This window comes from Seriola aureovittata, chromosome 5 (assembly GCF_021018895.1).
Source record: "Seriola aureovittata isolate HTS-2021-v1 ecotype China chromosome 5, ASM2101889v1, whole genome shotgun sequence".
Taxonomy (NCBI): domain Eukaryota; kingdom Metazoa; phylum Chordata; class Actinopteri; order Carangiformes; family Carangidae; genus Seriola; species Seriola aureovittata.
In genome coordinates, this window is record NC_079368.1 from 22718924 (window position 1) to 22737261 (window position 18338).

Below are 18338 nucleotides of genomic sequence, written 5' to 3' on the forward strand. Positions count from 1 at the left end.
CATCACAAAAACATTTTCCAGTTGTAATAACAGAAAATTATCTGGTAAGGTACATAATGCCTGGGTGTAGGATGGGAACCATTTTGTCTGCCAATATGTTTTGTTTGTTGTTGGCGTTTTTTCATGTTTGAAAGGGGAGAAGTTGGGAGTATGTTCACATTATATCTCATATATCTAACTTGTATGTACAGTGTTGTTCAAATAATGGCTTTCTACTTAACACAAAAGTCCCAACAAGGTCTAAACATCACTAATTGTTGGATTTTAGTCATACCCATTTATGAGAACGGTTTCTGGTTAAAGTGAAATACGGTCAGTATTAAGTATGTAAGTATTAAGTTTTTTATTTATTTATTTATATATATATATATTTTTTTTTTTTTAACGTCCGTTTTTGTGTTGTGTGCAATAGTGCTCTCGTCAGTGGAGTTGTTTACAATGGTTGTCGCGGCAACCATCGTGTCGCAAGGCATGATGGTTTGAAATAAAATGCAGCGAGAAACACCGGAAAGATAGGGCTCATTCAGCCAATGACTTCGCCAAGTGCATTAATATCAGCCAATGAGAACACGTCAAGGCAGCAGTCTCTTACGGTTACACACCCACATTACTTTTGTGTCAACCACTTCGCGGGAGTTGTCACTGGAGGAGCGGTCGTCTCTTTAAAACTACTCAAACAGTATACGGGGGACTTGTAGGTAAATCTTAGAATTTTGCATGCAGAAAATTATGTGATGTCTACTTCATTCTCATTTAAGTATTTTCGAAACGGCAAGATCTATGCTTAGACGTCGTTTTTTTGTTTGCTGGATGAATGAGCAGCTACTTATCGTGCTTTAACGTTAGCTAATCAACAGCTCATCATCGCTCAGTATGCGTGTGGTGAGATGTTGCCAGTAAACCCTTCTCACTGTGACACCTTACTTCTACTACTTACAATAATTTAAAGTCCAATTTATGCCAAACATTATACTATTATGAGAACGTGGGGTTTATTTTGATGACCCGCACGTTGAAGCAGTTAAGGCGTGTTTTTTCGCTGCTTTCTACCGTTAGGTTGTCGCAGCAATGTGCTCATATTTTATAGAATTCTTGTTGAAAACTGGTAAATTTAAGACGATAATCTCACATTTCTTGCGTATCCATAGAAACTACGCAGAGCGCGCATTCAGTGAGCTTGCCGCTGATGGAAGTTGTTATGCAACACTTGTAGAAATGGCTAGTTTAAATATAATGTGTCAGTTATTATATAATGATAACTTCGTCACTAACTAGCCGTTTTTTTCCCTTACTGACTGACGAGACCCTTTATGGTCTCCATACAGCACCGTTTCAGTCAATCGATGATGAGGGCTGTTCGGATGCTCGGGGTCTTAAGTCGATTGTATTGTGTATGTGCCAATGCGCCTGTGAAGATGATGAATCCTCCACTGTGTTTTGGTTTCCCAGGGCAACCATGTCTGACAGAAAGGCAGTGATCAAAAATGCCGACATGTCGGAGGACATGCAGCAGGACGCCGTGGAGTGTGCCACACAGGCCCTGGAGAAGTACAACATCGAGAAAGATATCGCTGCATACATCAAAAAGGTAAAACCACTGCTGGTGCATCCAACATCTTCATTTTTCAGCTCAATTCACGAAGTAGGTTCCCAAAGTGTAACTTTCACCTGCTTACTTATGTACCAAATCTATTATTTCTGTTAAACTTAGTTATTTCAGTGATGTGACTGCAGTTAGTGATGTAAAGCTATTTTTGCACTCACTCACCAACCATCCTGTGCATCATCCATGTTACACACCCAGTCTGGTATTTCCAATTGTTTCCACTCTTCCTGAGGAAACATATTCCTCTTGGACTGACTGTCCTTCACAAGCCACATGACCATGTTTTTATTTCCAATGATGGCATTCCTACTCAGAGTAGAGAGGAACACACCTCCAGTCATGATGGTCATTGAATATAGCCGTGTATTATCTTTCATGCACTCAGTGTTAGGAATTCCACACCTGGAGTGAGTTTTTACAGCAGGTGATGTTGATTAAATTGTCCAAGTTTATATTTTTCTTATTTGCAAAATTGGCAATATGCTTGGATACAGGATTTTTAAGATATTAAATGGAAAGATTAAATTTTCCATCACTATAATTTACCGTAGCTGTCCAGACTTAAACAGACCACATTTTAGAATTATAACCACACAGTAGCCAAATCCCAGACTTAAATCTTGTCACAATAAATCACCCAGCTCAAGCTTGAGTTCTCACAATTGTTTCTAGCTCCTAGAGCCTGTCAATATAAATAAAACTTTATGTATTTCCACTCAGTGACATCCTTATTAAGAATGACAAGAAAATATTTTGGATGTAATCATTAGTGATATCATGTAATATTTTCTATCGGATTGGAAGCGTTGTGATGAAAAAGTAGTTTTGATGTTCAGGCAAGTAATGGAGTAGATTATTTCATTAAGATTTTTCTTCTCACATCCAAACACATTTTCCATCAATGTCTGATGAATACAATGTGTCCCACACAGGAGTTCGACAAGAAATACAACCCGACCTGGCACTGCATCGTTGGGAGGAACTTTGGCAGCTACGTGACTCATGAGACCAAGCATTTCATATACTTCTACTTGGGTCAGGTGGCCATTCTGCTGTTCAAGTCCGGCTGAGGGAACGCATTTTCTCGACACCAGCTTACCATACATACAGTACTGACTGACTCGACAAAGGCACTTATCATTCCTTGGCAAGGGGCCGCTGCCTTTTTCTGTGCTGCTTTCTACTTCGTTCTGTTTTTGAGGATAAAAACCGTGGCCATGTTAAAGAGATGAAACACTTGTATTTATTTTTGTCTTGTTACATTAGACATGTCCTTTTTTAATTAAAGCGTAGCTGTTAAGCTGTCTGGGTCCAATGTCTGGTGTGGTCATTTCATTGCACAGCTTTATTATATGCTAAATAAACAAGGACATTTATATTCCCATATGACCAGGTACACACTATGCTTTGAGATGTGATGACTGTGGTATTGACATGTATACAGATGTATATGCAGTATGTTCTTGTAAACATTACCAATGGGATGAAATTGTCAAGTTGCATTTGCTAGTGTAGTGAAGGTTTTAAACTTCCCCATGCGCACATTTGACATACTAAACCCTTATCTGTACAGTCAAGTAATGGTGTATGAAACTCTAGTACATTGTGTCACACACTGAATATGCTGAGGTCAACAAGTTCAGTATATGAACCACTGCATTGTTCAGGGAGTTAAATAAGCACATAACCTTGAATACTGTTTTTGTATAGTGTTCACATGTAGTTAAAAGGATTTCATTGTCAGACTGACACCTGCTAATGGTAAATTCAATAAACATGTTATCTACACTATTGTGGCTCTGGAAATACTGTAACATGGTGCTGAAATGGGTGCAAGCTCACGACAAAACTGTCAGGAAATATCCAAGCTATGTGTATACACTAAATGCCAGAACAAATGAGGCAATAGATGGCGTAAGATGGTACTTTTATTACAACACATTTAGAAAACCAACTTATGTGGGTAGACACCATTAGACAGGCAGAAGGAAGAGCGCAGGTATCCTTTCAGCTGAGGTACTTTCTTGATGAGGGGCAGGAGCTGAGCATCAACAGCTTTCTGGTCCTCCTTCCTCTGCTCTGTCAGCTGGTACTTCTGCAAATGAAGAACACGAAAACTACAGAGTCAGACATTAATCTGGAAAACCCTATGTTCTGTTGAAAATGTGTTAAGTTGTGTACTTTGAGAAAATATCCAAGTTGGCCCACCTCTTTCTCTGTATCAAAGATCTCTCCCTCCTGGTGACGGGGCCTCCTCAGCTTCTTCTTCTTGAAGTAAGAATCGTTCAGAGTTTTGGGGATCTTCATGCCAGAGATGTCGATTTTGGTGTTGGTGGCAATGACAAATTTCTGGTGAGCCCTGCGCAGGGGAACTCTGTTCAAAGCAAGAGGGCCTAAAAGTATGCAAGAACATGAATGTTAGCAAAAGGAGAATTAGGATGTCCAACATTGTACTGTCAGTGCTACTACTTTGAATTATGGATGGTTCTTCTATAATATGCATTCATGTTGATTAATGTTGAGTTACCAACATTTTTACCACTAAAAACAGACACTTACCAGTGACAAGCAGGAGACCACTTGAGAGCTGCTTCAGGAAAACCACACGCTAAAAAAAACAAAACAAGTATTATAGATATGAAGCTACCGCATTGGGGGTGTTTTGCACACAATGAGCCCAATTACTGCATTAAAACACAACATGTTATATTTAGTGCCAACTTGAACACAAAAAGGATCCTTCAATTATTCAACTCATGTAAGTGCGCTCAGAAACAACTAACCAATCATATTTGTGCCATATGAATGAGAATTTACAGCCGCAAACCACCTTCATACCAAGCTATTTAGACAGAGGGAAAATACATGTACTTGACACGCACCCCTAATTTTATCGAGAGCGCTCTCTTGCTTGTCAGTTTCATAGCTGAAACATTATTTAGGTCAGCCACTGCTTTAAGTCTGTGTGGGCATACTTGCTTCCATAACCTGCCCATGTAGTGTTTGAGTGTGGGAGGGACAACGTCTGTGGTATCGAGGGTGTGTGATCATACTGATGTTAAACCCACAATGTGTCCTTAGGCAGGAGGCATCACTGATTTCTTTTTGGGGCAGTTCTATCAGTCTCCTTATGGAAACAAATGGTGATAAACAGCACTGCCATGTTGTCAATTTAAAATCTGAGTTCAGGGGAAAATAAAAAATTACATAGTAAAAACGCTAGGCCTATGTTAGTTGGTTAGATATGGTGTAGAGGAAGGTGTCACGCAAGAGAATAGTTGAGGAACACTATTGTTGGGGTTCCTTTAGCCAAATCCCTCATTTTCGACATTAACCTCCTCCAAGTGCTTCATTGAGATTATAACATATCCATTTTCAACTGTACACCACTGTCCAAAATCTCAGGGGACTGGTAATCAGTATTGCTGCTATAGTAACTTGCCGTCCTCTATGACAAGCTACCATAAGCAATGAATGACTAATATCGATGCAAACTTCTTATACATAAGACATTGAATATTGTATTTCATATCTACTGTACTTATCAATCATGTTGGTTTTCTAGTAAACAAATCTACATAAAGGAAGACCCAAAACGCAATGGGAATAATGCAAGCTCATATTCTGACATCTAAAATTTTGATGGAGAAGAGATTCTACGTTTACATCTGGATCACAGATCATGTCTTTGAAGATTAAAATTACCAATAAGTTACAGGAATTATCCTGATTTAGTCATAACCACACAGATTCCTGCTCCTTTAACTTCCACAGGCACCTCTATATTTAGAAGATTACTTCTACACCCTGTCATACATAGGGCACTGCATATTCACCTGTTAAGTCTTTCCAATCCTCTGAAAGCATTACGTCAATCATTTATGCCAATTCATGAGAACTCTTTAACATCATTATCAAGTCATGTGCTAGAAATGGTTCTCACCTTTCCGCGGTGGCGACCAGTGAGCAGAATGAGGACAGTTCCTGGGGTGATGGTACCGCGCAAGTTCCTCTTGTGCTGGCTGAAGGGCTTCTTTCCATGACTCTTCAGTTTACGGGGAACATCCTCTGTGGGGTAGTAGCGGGGCTACAGTAGGAGCACATAAGAAAATTGTTAACATTTTTTAAATTCTGAGTCTTGGGATGACACAAACGCATGCAAAGTGGGATTTTTCAGAGTTGACAGCACTGCGTGAGCTGATACGCATGGCCGTTATCAGAATAGATGCAAAATTAAACCCCTTTCCTAGCTTGAAGTTTATTAGGAACGACTAGCTAAATCTAATGCAGTCTAATACAACAGTCCTACAACTGTTTCAGAGAGGAGCTGATTCAACTATGATACTTCTGAAGGATGTAGTTTGTGGTTCATTATATAGGTGCTTGTTATTTGGCTTAATTTATATAAATGGGGTAGACAAAATGTAAGAAAATTTTAACATTAAAACCTTAATGACAGAAGGATTTAATGCAGGACTGTTGTTCAAGGCTGAATTAGGTCTTAGCCAACTGTACTTAAACTTTGACAAAAGAAATTCATTTTCTACCATTTGGTCATTACCAAAGTAGCCTGATAATTAACCTTTAAAGTGCTTGGTGCAGAAAAACTGACTGCGTTGTGTGTGTAGACTTAAGATTTGATTTGTTGCTGCCCAGACTTAAATTTTTGTCCATTTCTCTGTCCTGTAAATGCCAAAACACCTATGACTCGTTTTAATAGATGGATCCTCTTAATAATAATTAGTTTATTCCCTTTCAGTCAGGCAACTGTAGATGAGTGGTCTGATTATGCACCAACCCATTATGAATTCTGCTTCTCTTTGCATAATTACATCTAATATTTCAGATGTCATTGTGACCAGTCACATCACTCACCATCTTGCGCAGCTTGACCACACGAGTGCTTCCGTTCTTGTCTCCTCCAACAGTCTTGACAACAGTGGCCTGGGGCTTCACCTTAATCTTTTTCTCCATCTGAAACAGGAGCAAACACCAAAATAAGACATGAACAACAACTGTGATGTGCATGCGGCTTATTTTAACGTGTATTTTGCAGGGTGTCATGGCTCTGCCCTCACCTTGGTCTCAGTTGTCTTGGTCTTCCTCTTGTACATAGCCCGCCGGGCATACATGGCGGAACGGGAGTAGCGGCCAATGCCCCGGGCCAGAACCGGGTTCCGGCTCCCGTGCTTCTTCTTGGCAGACTTTTTGTCTCCCTCTGCCATCTGAAAAAGTAAAACAAATGTTGGTACAGAAACTGCAGAAATCTCCGAATTTTCTTTAATGTGGTTTCTCTTTTGTTGATAGAGAGCAAAAACAGTATTCCAGCCTAGGTTGGACAGTGGGTTGTGTTCTGTTAAGTAGTGCCCTGGTTTTGGTACCAACTACTGCATGCTAGCAGTTTATCAATGAAAACTACACTCTTCCAAGTCAATAGTGTTGTTAGTCGAATTACACTTTGTTTGAAAGCAAGAGGAAAAAGCACAACCAGTCTAAAAACTCTTCCACACAATCGTCAATGCCTAAGCAGCATGACATGTAACATTAGCTAGCCGTTAGCAACACTGGAGAGCAGAGTCGCTGTACTAGCAAGCCAGCCACTAAAAATGGCAAATTAGTGTTTAAAGGGAAGATTAAGTTTGAGACAGCGGAACTGTACGTGTAAACGGCAAATACGTGCAAAGAGGAACAACACGTTTCTATTAGCCTACTAGCTAGCGTTATAGACAGCACGGAGGCTAGCCAGTGGCCTATACACCAAACTGTTCATTATTACAGAAACATGACAAATAAATCATGGCAATAACGATGTCTAACGCATCATTTAAGTACACGGATTCGTATTCTCATATATGGAGGATGGAATATTTGTTCTATAACACAGATGAAAACAGATTTTATTCCCACAGTAACACGAAGGCAAGGCAGTCTTACCTTTGCTATGAAAAAAAGACCGACATCCGGGCATGTGACCTATATAAGGACGCTGCACCATGACGTAATTACGTCGAGTTTCAAGGGTGTAATGGACCTTGTAGTCCTTCTCCTTTACTTTCGATGTTCATTTGAAATAAAATAACCACTTGTTTTTAACAAATGGCACTCTCCAAAATCCAAAACAGATTTTTTTTGTTTCTTTTTAGGAACTTGAATAAACAAACTCCCGCTTACCTCCTAAGATTCTCTGTTGCAGCAGCAGAAAAAAGAACAAAAACAAAGCAAATCATTTCTCATATGGTTAATTCTCATATAAAAGCTATTTATCTTAATAACAACTACCACTACAACTACAATAAAAACTAATCGTGGTTATCTGTTAATTCCCTACTAAACAAGAAACCAGAATTAAATTATATTGAGTTAAATCAATTTACTATAATTTAAATAATTAAATATTTTTAATTAAATTAAATTTTGCTTGAAATCATGAATGAAAAATAAAAATGAATTGTTTGATTTACATTCAATTTAATTAAGTAAATATATCAAATTAATTCAAATCTAGTTAAATTCATTTAATTATATAGCTATTTTTGGACAGTTTACATCATGTCTGTCAATAATATACAGGTGCTGGTCAATAAATTAGAATATCATCAAAAAGTTGATTTATTTAAGTAATTACATTCAAAAAGTGAAACTTGTATATTATATTCATTCATTACACACAGACTGATATATTTCAAATGTTTATTTCTTTTCATTTTGATGATTATAACTGACAACTAATGAAAATCCCAAATTCAATATCTCAGAAAATTAGAATATTACTTAAGACCAATACAAAAAAAAAAAAAAAAAAAAAAGTTGTCCAACTGAAAAGTATGAAGATGAAAAGTATGAGCATGTACAGCACTCAATACTTAGTCAGGGCTCCTTTTGCCTGAATTACTGCAGCAATGCGGCGTGGTATGGAGTCGATCAGTCTGTGGCACTGCTCAGGTGTTATTCGAGCCCAGGTTGCTCTGATAGTGGCCTTCAGCTCTTCTGCATTGTTGAATCTGGCGTATCGCATCTTCCTCTTCCCAATACCCCATAGATTTTCTATGGGGTTAGGGTCAGGCGAGTTTGCTGGCCAATTAAGAACAGGGATACCATGGTCCTTAAACCAGGTACTGGTAGCTTTGGCACTGTGTGCAGGTGCCAAGTCCTGTTGGAAAATGAAATCTGCATCTCCATAAAGTTGGTCAGCAGCAGGAAGCACGAAGTGCTCTAAAACTTCCTGGTAGACGACTGCATTGACCTTGGACCTCAGAAAACACAGTGGACCAACACCAGCAGATGACATGGCGCCCCAAACCATCACTGACTGTGGAAACTTTACACTGGACCTCAAGCAACGTGGATTCTGTGCCTCTCCTCTCTTCCTCCAGACTCTGGGATCTTGATTTCCAAAGGAAATCCAAAATTTACTTTCATCAGAGAACATAACTTTGGACCACTCAGCAGCAGTCCAGTCCTTTTTGTCTTTAGCCCAGGCGAGACGCTTCTGATGCTGAGACGCTTGTTCAAGAGTGGCTTGACAGAAGGAATGCGACAGCTGAAACCCATGTCTTGCATACGTCTGTGCGTAAGCACTGACTCCAGCTGCAGTCCACTCTTTGTGAATCTCCCCCACATTTTTGAATGGGTTTTGTTTCACAATCCTCTCCAGGGTGTGGTTATCCCTATTGCTTGTACACTTTTTTCTACCACATCTTTTCCTTCCCTTCACCTCTCTATTAATGTGCTTGGACACAGAGCTCTGTGAACAGCCAGCCTCTTTAGCATTGACCTTTTGTGTCTTGCCCTCCTTGTGCAAGGTGTCAATGGTCGTCTTTTGGACAACCGTCAAGTCAGCAGTCTTCCCCATGATTGTGTAGCCTACAGAACTAGACTGAGAGACCATTTAAAGGCCTTTGCAGGTGTTTTGAGTTAATTAGCTGATTAGAGTGTGGCACCAGGTGTCTTCAATATTGAACCTTTTCACAATATTCTAATTTTCTGAGATACTGAATTTGGGGTTTTCATTAGTTGTCAGTTATAATCATCAAAATGAAAAGAAATAAACACTTGAAATATATCAGTCTGTGTGTAATGAATGTATACAAGTTTCACTTTTTGAATGGAATTACTGAAATAAATCAACTTTTTGATGATATTCTAATGTATTGACCAGCACCTGTATAGTCAAGGCTGAAGGAACAAAAGGTATTCATTGCATCTTATCATGATTAGAATATCAATTTTTGAGATGGCCAAAAATGTGTTTTGTGAACATTTTGCCAAATTTGAAGAAATTCCCTGAAGGCATTCAGGAGAATGGGACGGACAGACAGACATATGGAAACATAATGCCTTCAGTCACACCTGTTTCTAGTGCAGAGGCATAAAAAAAGCATAGGCTGCTGTCAAGGGCTGATGACGAAAACTTCTCTTCTTTTTTCAAAATGCAATTTATTGAGATTCTCTGACATAGAAATACAAAATCAGTCTTTTGCGGGAGCCATCACAGTACTAATCCCTGATAAAGGCGTGATAGAGAGCATTTTAAGGCAAACATCATATTTCAGAGTTCCTGTAAACCTCACTATAACCCAACAAAAAACTGTACTTTATGAGTTAATAATTTGCTACATGGGTTAATGTGACCAAGGAGCTACCACTGTATTTCAGGCACACACAGAAACAGACTCTTGCTGTACTCTGGGACAAAGATCAGAAACATGAGTTAGCTCTTTATCTTAACAGGGCTCCCAAGGCAAACCTTGACTGAAACATTTAGTGTGTATTTTTGTATAAATAGGCTGAAATAAGCAACAAGAGTAAGCAGAAAAAAATCTCTTTTTAACACGTGTCAACTTAATTCTATTTCATGTGAGTGTGGGACATTCTTCGACAGGAATTGATCCGATACTGGCAGTTTCTTCAGTCAGTAATTCTCGAGAACAATGGCGATACCCTGACCACCACCGATGCAGGCAGAGCCAACAGCGTACTTGCCTCCTCGTCGCCTGTTAGAAACAAAGTTCATTACTCAAAGCTGCTCAATTTGCCAACATCTATACTGCGCATGTAATTACTAATGACTAGGTTACCTGAGCTCATGAACCAGGTGAGCAGTGATGCGTGCTCCAGAAGCACCGAGAGGATGTCCTATGGCAATAGCGCCACCATTAACGTTGCTTTTCTCTGGGTCCAGTCCGAGGGCCTTAGCGACAGCCAGGTACTGAGAGGCAAAAGCCTCATTCACCTATGCAAAGCAAATGACATCAATAGCATAATATAAAGTCATGTGTAATGTGTTACTTTTGGTACTTTAAGTACATGTTGCTGGTGTTTTGTCACTTTCACTTGGGTGAAAGATTTGACTACTTCTTCCATCACTGATAAAACGTATGACATAATCTGAGGTAGAAAGTAAGTAAAAATATTGTTTTTTCACTGGTAACAAACCTCCACTACATCCATGTCGTTGAGAGTCAGGCCGGCTTTTTTAAGAGCTTCTGTGATAGCTGGAACGGGACCTAAGATGATCAGAGGGAGAACAGACATTCTTACTATAAGAGATGATGTCAAATACCACCACAGTTTATTAGCCATCTAATCATTTTCAACTCAAAAGGGTTAAACTGCATTTCCATAACAGTGGTGTCACTCACCAATTCCCATAATGCTCGGGTCACAGCCTGACACATGATAGGCTACAATTCTGGCCAAAGGAGTGAGCTTGTGCTCTTTCAGCGCATCTTCACTTGCAATCACCAATGCAGCAGCACCGTCAGATACACCCTGGAGATCAAGCAGAGAGTAACAGTAGGTTAATCTACATGGTAGAAGTAAGAGTGGTTGCATCATATTTATATTAAATAAATACATTTTAGTCTTCAACTCAAACAGTGGAACCCCTAAATGACATTGCCAGAACTCATAACTCCTTCAAATGCTTGAAAAGACAATACAGATTCTTATCTCATAAAAAACATTTATTTTCAAACTGGTTAACTTTTTTTAGATTCTGTGTAATGCCTCTTCCTTCTGGTTAAACAAAAAAATGACAAGATTGATGAGGAAGCTAAATGTATCACTGACAATTTTTCATTAACCAAGAAAATCAGCGTTGCCTTGAGGTTTCCTAAGCACAAGAGTGATCAGAATGATCTCATCCCATCTAGTTTTTCAGGTTGAAGCAACTGAACATTTTGAAGATAATGTCTGAAGTCAAACAGAGAACTTGTTTGATCTTCCACTCGGATGATGAAAGATAAAGTGAACACCTCAGATCCTTAAGAGGGGACAAAACCTCAGGCTTGAACTCACCGAAGCATTGGCAGCAGTAACAGTCCCTCCCTTCTTGAAGACAGGAGGCAGTTTGGCCATCTGTTCTAGTGTGGTCTGCGGCCGAGGGTGTTCATCCTGAGCCATGGACACCTTGCCTTTCCTTGCTTTCACATCAATGGGAGCAATTTCTGCTGTGTAGTGACCACCCTCATGAGCTGGAAATAGAACAAAAGTTACGATCTAACTGCTACAACTGTATAGCTAAATTCATAATTTTATCAAATTTATCATAGGACTTAGGATATTAAGCTTAAGGAGCTATTCACTGAGTCTGGTCCATTTTCCGTAGCACAAGTTTCTTGTGTTTACCTTAAAAAATTAACAATGGACTTGCCTTGACCAGAAACTTCTTGACTGCAAAAATGAGTATGTGTAAGGTGAACAGACCGTGTAAAGAAAAGAAAAGGATGAATCCCGTCTTACCAGCCTTCCACCTTTGCTGCGTCTGGAATGCATAGTTGTCACAGTCTTCTCGTGTGATCTGGTATTTCTCTGCCAGGTTTTCTGCCGTGATGCCCATCGGGATTTTGATGTGCAGGTCAGTCAGACCCGCCCACAAAGTGTCCTCTAGCTATCAGGCCAAAGAGGAAAGCTTTTAAAGCTTCTGCAGTTTAATAACAAGCTGTTTTTGTGGCCATCAGAGAAAATCAATGAAAAGCCAACCTTGAGATCGACTCCAAACTTTGTACCAAATCGGATGTTGCGAACAGCGTACGGGGCCTGGCTCATACTCTCTGAGCCTCCACACAGGACCACCTCTGACTCCTTCAGGCAAATCTCCTACAAACACACAAAGCAACCGTTTTTATTTTTTATTTTGGAGCAACAAGAGCAATCCTAAGACACAGTATGTTCAACTGATATATATGTGAAATATTGTAGGTTTACAAATATATAGACCTTGCTCTTGGTGATATATCACCAGTCTTTTACACATAGACACTAAGTGGCCACTTTATTAGGTTTAACTGTACAATCTAATGCATTTCAATACAACAGCACTGACTGCCATCTTTAACCTCATAATGTTCAGTTTTTAGTGACATTGTCAGACATTTGTAAATTCAATTATATATATATATATTTTTTTTTTAGGTCAAAGTTAAAAGTGGTGGACTAGATTATATCAAGAGGTGTTTGTATTTTTTTGTCTTTCAAATTATAAATATGGAGGACAAGAAATTAGAAATATGAGAGGGGCAGAATATTAGAAACACCTCTGAATATAATGCAGTCCAGTTCAAAACCATCATTAACTACGTATAATTCAACACTTACCACTTCTATGACAGTGTCAACAAAAACTAAACATCACAGGCAACATAAAATCCGACCTTACGGCAGAACAGTTGTATGTGATTGCATTCAATGGCACAGGTGGCCACTGAGTGTACAATAATATGGTTTATTGTACATTTGTATTCCTGCCAGAATGTTTTTTGTTCTTGGTGGCGTGCTTACATGAGCACCACTGATGACGGCCTGGAAACCAGATCCACACAGTCTGTTCACAGTGAGAGCAGGCACTGGGATAGGAACACCACACCTCAGACCCACATGACGAGCAATGTAGGGGGCGTCGGCTGAGCTCTGAAATTAGGGGGGGGGGGGCAGATAAAGACAGGAAACTAATCAGCACACAAAGAAGTAGTAGTAGTAACACAGGTATTTTCATTTGATAGCACTTGTGATCTATTAAATGTGACAGCTGATATGTTGGCTTTTAGTTACCTGCATGACATTTCCCATGATGACACTGTTTACGAGCTCTGGTGCCACGCCCCCTGCAGCGAGGGCAGCTTTGGCTGCATGCTCAGCCAAGTCTGTTGCACTGTGGTCCTTCAACACGCCACCATATGTACCGAATGGAGTGCGCTTGGCAGCTACAATAAATACACCTGCAGAGAAAAGGATCAGTTTAGTACAACGACAAGTTCACAACACCCACCATTAAACCACAGCCAGATCACATTATAAGGATTTACTAGGGTGGTACATGCTGCAGAGATGGTTGACACAGCCAGGTCATTGAGATGCAGAAGTTAAAGATGCGGTATAAAGGGGAAACTAACATCAGATGCATCAGATGGGAGTGTAGGGACAAGAGGAGCAACTAGTTCTGGATTGTTAATCTTCGAGGTAGAGTATAAACGTCTTTCTGAGTATTTTTTCTATCACACACACACACACACACACACACACACACACACACACACACACAGGGATATACTAACAATTAATGTTCAGGGACTACGGAGTTGAGTTGAAAACATGCATGTTAAATAAAATGGAATCTCTTGATCACAGTGAAACACAGGTGTGATGAATATTTTTTATCTGCAAGTTAAACGTGTTGGTTAACATGTGTGGTGCCCTCTTTGAAAGGACATACCGTATAATAGGCAAATCAAATGTTTAAATATTTTGCAACTTGCTTCATGTGCAAAAAACCCCAAAATACATAAATAAGAACGCAATATTAATTCAGACTTTCTTTTAGGTCTCAGGAAGCTTTACAAGCTCTTTACATGCTTTACTAACTATATTTATGTTTTGGGTAATTGTTCCATTTTATCCATTCAATTTCTCATTTAAGTAACACCTGCTGTTGTAACTACCTACTTTTCAAAGTTTGTTTTTAAATTCAAACTATATGATCTTACTTATTATATGTGCAAGGACCCAAACCCACTCTTGACCATCCACAGCTGCTTTAAACTTTTAGGGCGTGCTACTGTCCAACTGCTACAAAGGTAAGCACTTATGATAAATACGCTATAATCATAAAATAGAAACGCGCAGCTTGAATAAAGGATGTATATTCCTGAGACAGTTCATACAGTGGGACTTTTGTTTGTTTGTTTTTTTGTTTGTTTCGTGATAAGGAAACAGTCTTTATGTAAGAGTCCATATGGTTACAAAGATATTTAAAGCATTGTTTCACCTTTTCTCATGTGCGTTTGTATAGAAAGTCTCGAGTCCATCTTGTCACCTTTCACCTATATTCACGTCATCTTCAGCAAAGTATAACAATCTCCTCACACGGACATTTAAATAAAATCGACTTTACAGCGAAGGCATTCATTTAAGTCATTAATAATAATAATACATTGATAAAGAAATGTGAAACGTGTAGCTCCAACATTAACACTTTTCAAAGTCCACCAGCATGCACCATTCCTGCTTTTTTGGCGTCTTGCTGAGATGAAAGCGTGTGTGTATTTGTGTGTTTACCTCTGAGGAGTGCCATGATGCTTATTCAACGACCCACCGCTGTCGGATGAAACCTTCCCACTGATATCTTTGTTTTGGCACTCTGAATCAATGCGAGGTGAACATAAGAACCGGACACAGCTGCGACCTTTCCCCTGAATACTGCCGTCGCTAGCTGTTCACTCGTCCAGTGAGATTCGCCAGAAAATGTTAAACATAGATTCAAGCTAAGAAGTTAGAAATAATTAGTATTTTCGTATAGTTTTTATCATTGCCTGTTTCGTTATTAATTAAATCAATTAATTAACCTGTATTTAACAATTATTTATTTTTCTGCGGGGACAAAAATATTCGAAAGTGCGCCTGTTAAATTGTGAGAGAGCCTGATCAAAACGTCATCATCCTGCGCCACTCAAGCAAGGGGACAAGCCAAGTTATGTGTAGCTACATGTGAGCGTTTCTGTCACTTTAGTATGAGTTTAAAGTGAAACAGCACACCGTGGAAACATGTCTGGGGCTTTATCGCGCTGTCTCTGCAGGGTTATGGCCCGACAGACCGTCCCGTCAAGGTATGCTTCTCTAGTTTAAAGTGAAATCACAAGGTGTTAGCTACCTGGAGCTAACGTAGCTAAGGTTATTCAGTAAAGAAATCAGCTCTGTGGTTGACAAATACACAAGTCCTTTGTTGTGTGTTGTTTTGCAGCTTCCTGTCGGGAGAACATCAACATGCTGTCACCGTGAGTCCTTGGTTTGCCCCTGTGATGACACTGAAGACGTCTGCTCCACTGAGGTAAGATCAAGGCTGAATTACATTAGTTTGCCTGCAAATCGCAGTTTTTGTTGATTTCATGAAGTGAGAGGAAGGAAAAACAACCTCTGCAGCAAACAGACATTAAAATGAGTCTATCTTAAAATGTTTATGCACTGTGAATATTTTTTTAATGAACTTGCAAAACAGAAAAAACAATTGTGGTATGTGAAAAAAGTTTGTGCTCCCTACTAAGTTAGTATTCAGTAACAATCATGTCTGTTATATCTATTTCTGCAGGGGTTGTATTTACTTCTTTTCACTTCAAAAACATACAATTTGTGCAAACTTTTGCATACAACTGCATGCCAACTGCCCCGAGGACCCAGATCCCTAGGGGCTTTAAATTCCCAGGTACACGTTAATTCTTTTTAGTAATTTGATTAACTGCAAATTTGTTGGTGAATATAAACCACTAAAACAGTGGATCTCTGTGTGGACTTGAAACTTGGAGGTGGCAGGGTGCAGTTCACGATGCACAGAGTGCCGGAGGTTGGGGTGGAGGGTCAGGAGAACCCCAACGACAAATATTATGATGATGGATATAATGGTTTTTAGCAACCAGATTGTATAACTGATGTGTTTTCTTTCGTGTCCAACTTTGCTTCACACGCAATTTAGTTCCAAGTCAACTCTGGAAACTCAGTTTAGAGAACAAAGTAATCAAATGCTAATTTTTAAATCATTACCCCACCAAAACCCCAATGACTTGTACCATGTCACATTATCTATATATATATGATATTGAATATGCTCACATTGAACTGTGCCTTGTGCTTTAAAAGAGCGGAGCCCAAAAAGAAGAAGAAAGTGGACCCAAGAAGGGAGCAGGTAATGAAAGACCGGCTGAGAAAAAAGCTGAGGAAGCTCCAGAAGGTTCCACCTGAATATATCCCAATAGAGGACTTCGTCACTCCAGTCAGCTGCATGGATGAAACAAGGTACACCTCATTTCGCTGTTGTTGTTGTTTAACTAGTTAAATTTGTAATGTGTTGTAATTTGTTAGATCTGTTTGAGGTTTTGTTAACCTCTCTGTAGAGCTCGTTGTGGCAACAGTACATACATTAAAGTATTATCAGATAAGGCAACAAAATGTCTGAAAATACCAAAAACCAACTATTAAATCTATTGAAAACGCATCAACGAACACAATACTTGCAATGGGTGCTATTTTGTTTTGGTTTGTTAATGGATTTTTTTGACAGTAGGGAAAATATATGTTAACACCAGACACATCTTATTTATTTGTCACATTTGGACTGAAACAACCAGCTATAAGCAAGATGAAGGAAAAGAAAAGTATGTTCTCACTCCTCAGTTGTAGCTTTGTCCAGAAGCAGTGTCAAACTCTTATTGCACAAGGGAGAGCAGATGAATTAATTGAAGGTTACTTTTTTCCTCTCCCACTGGATCCATGGTCAACACTGTCATAGTCAGTACACAACTAGAAATCCAAACTCAGAGACTAGGACATGCTTTTATATATCATTTGTGTTGCTTTGACTCACTGTGCGGTCGTTCTTTTCTTCCTTGCTCTGAAGGGCTGTAAATCTGTGTTTATTATTCTCTTACAAAGGCAGCGCTCCAGACCAAGGCTGTCATTTGATGAAAGTGACGGTCGAGCCCTGCTGCTGAAGGAGTGGAGTCTGTACAAACAGGTAACCACTTAGCTATCACATCGCCATGACAAAAGCTTTTATAGAAAATGCTGCTTCTAACCTCTGCTCTCCATCATGTACAGTTAGTGGGCTACATTTTCTGTGCTCATCTGCCTTTGTTCTTGCAGAAGCAGCACATGGATGAAATGAAGGCTGTTGAAGTTGCTCTGGAAGCACAGAGGGAGGCGCTGGATGAGCTAAAGTTGGAGTCTGAGGAGCTGTACCAGGCAGCACTGAAGCCAGACCCCCTTCTGTTTCCCTTCAGTCATGAAGGTCCTGCCTACACACCCCCAAATAGCACGTATGAAGCTCCTGATGGGAAATACAACGACATCACTAAAGTCTATACACAGTGATGGACAGGGAACAGCTGTCGGTGCAGTCTGTGTGTATTGTTTTTTATTTAGTGTGTCCTTGTTTGTAAATGATTCAATAAGCCGAGATACAGCATTTTAACATTATACAGGTGTAGGTATGAGGGACACCTTGCATGTCTTCTTGAATTGTCATGAAGAGTATGAGGCTTTTAGTTACATCAGTTCTCTAATTTTTGCATCAAATGCAACAACATTCATGGAAATGAAGCATCTAGTTGTTGTTTTTTTTTCTTCACTTTCACACCTCTATAAAAAGATGAAATAAAACTGAATAAAAAATTGTGATTTTTTTTTTTCTTTTTTGATGCAATTTGTTCAGAATTCAAACAGTGCTGTTCTGGTTTGTGCGAAGAAA

General features: G+C 39.4%; 4 protein-coding genes across 6 annotated transcripts; 2 read left to right on the plus strand and 2 right to left on the minus strand.

Annotated features, from left to right (window-relative positions):
• Positions 1-543: 543 nt before the first annotated feature.
• Positions 544-2916, plus strand: dynll1 (dynein, light chain, LC8-type 1). 2 transcript variants are annotated; one of them, XM_056376330.1, is made up of 3 exons: positions 544-694; positions 1450-1588; positions 2539-2916. In XM_056376330.1, exons 2-3 carry the CDS (start codon positions 1457-1459, stop codon positions 2674-2676), a joined length of 270 nt encoding a protein of 89 aa, XP_056232305.1. In that variant the 5' UTR covers positions 544-694; positions 1450-1456; the 3' UTR covers positions 2677-2916. The 2 variants fall into 2 exon arrangements, with proteins under 2 accessions (XP_056232305.1, XP_056232306.1); XM_056376331.1 differs by having other exon boundaries at positions 566-698.
• Positions 2917-3516: 600 nt separating this feature from the next.
• Positions 3517-6849, minus strand: rpl6 (ribosomal protein L6). The gene is made up of 6 exons (XM_056376329.1): positions 6685-6849; positions 6482-6580; positions 5550-5693; positions 4166-4214; positions 3815-3999; positions 3517-3701 (listed from the first exon to the last, which is right to left on the minus strand). The coding sequence occupies exons 1-6, from the start codon at positions 6829-6831 to the stop codon at positions 3549-3551; spliced, it is 777 nt and encodes a 258-aa protein (XP_056232304.1). The 5' UTR covers positions 6832-6849; the 3' UTR covers positions 3517-3548.
• Positions 6850-10017: 3168 nt separating this feature from the next.
• On the minus strand, positions 10018-15317 carry acaa2 (acetyl-CoA acyltransferase 2). The gene is made up of 10 exons (XM_056376911.1): positions 15161-15317; positions 13658-13824; positions 13388-13516; positions 12590-12706; positions 12350-12497; positions 11906-12081; positions 11248-11377; positions 11042-11112; positions 10684-10838; positions 10018-10599 (listed from the first exon to the last, which is right to left on the minus strand). The coding sequence occupies exons 1-10, from the start codon at positions 15174-15176 to the stop codon at positions 10518-10520; spliced, it is 1191 nt and encodes a 396-aa protein (XP_056232886.1). The 5' UTR covers positions 15177-15317; the 3' UTR covers positions 10018-10517.
• mrpl40 (mitochondrial ribosomal protein L40) lies at positions 13912-18268 on the plus strand. Of its 2 annotated transcripts, none has more exons than XM_056376913.1 (5): positions 13912-14065; positions 15843-15929; positions 16733-16888; positions 17525-17606; positions 17735-18268. In XM_056376913.1, exons 2-5 carry the CDS (start codon positions 15901-15903, stop codon positions 17960-17962), a joined length of 495 nt encoding a protein of 164 aa, XP_056232888.1. In that variant the 5' UTR covers positions 13912-14065; positions 15843-15900; the 3' UTR covers positions 17963-18268. The 2 variants fall into 2 exon arrangements, with proteins under 2 accessions (XP_056232888.1, XP_056232887.1); XM_056376912.1 differs by lacking the exon at positions 13912-14065 and adding an exon at positions 15529-15708.
• Positions 18269-18338: the final 70 nt, after the last annotated feature.

Bases quoted from the DNA above. Each gene is read 5' to 3' on its own strand.
- rpl6 (XM_056376329.1), bottom strand. From the start codon at position 6,831: ATGGCAGAGGGAGACAAAAAGTCTGCCAAGAAGAAGCACGGGAGCCGG. The intron at 4,000-4,165 runs GTAAGTGTCTGT...GCATACTTTTAG, and splicing joins TGGTCTCCTGCTTGTCACTG to GCCCTCTTGCTTTGAACAGA. The intron at 3,702-3,814 runs GTGGGCCAACTT...CTTCATTTGCAG, and splicing joins TCTTTGATACAGAGAAAGAG to AAGTACCAGCTGACAGAGCA.
- mrpl40 (XM_056376912.1), top strand. From the start codon at position 15,647: ATGTCTGGGGCTTTATCGCGCTGTCTCTGCAGGGTTATGGCCCGACAG. The intron at 15,930-16,732 runs GTAAGATCAAGG...GTGCTTTAAAAG, and splicing joins AAGACGTCTGCTCCACTGAG to AGCGGAGCCCAAAAAGAAGA. The intron at 16,889-17,524 runs GTACACCTCATT...TCTCTTACAAAG, and splicing joins AGCTGCATGGATGAAACAAG to GCAGCGCTCCAGACCAAGGC.
- acaa2 (XM_056376911.1), bottom strand. The intron at 12,707-13,387 runs GTAAGCACGCCA...GTGTGTTTGTAG, and splicing joins CCGTCATCAGTGGTGCTCAT to GAGATTTGCCTGAAGGAGTC. The intron at 11,378-11,905 runs GTGAGTTCAAGC...CTTGATCTCCAG, and splicing joins TTACTGCTGCCAATGCTTCG to GGTGTATCTGACGGTGCTGC.
- dynll1 (XM_056376330.1), top strand. From the start codon at position 1,457: ATGTCTGACAGAAAGGCAGTGATCAAAAATGCCGACATGTCGGAGGAC. The intron at 1,589-2,538 runs GTAAAACCACTG...TGTCCCACACAG, and splicing joins TCGCTGCATACATCAAAAAG to GAGTTCGACAAGAAATACAA.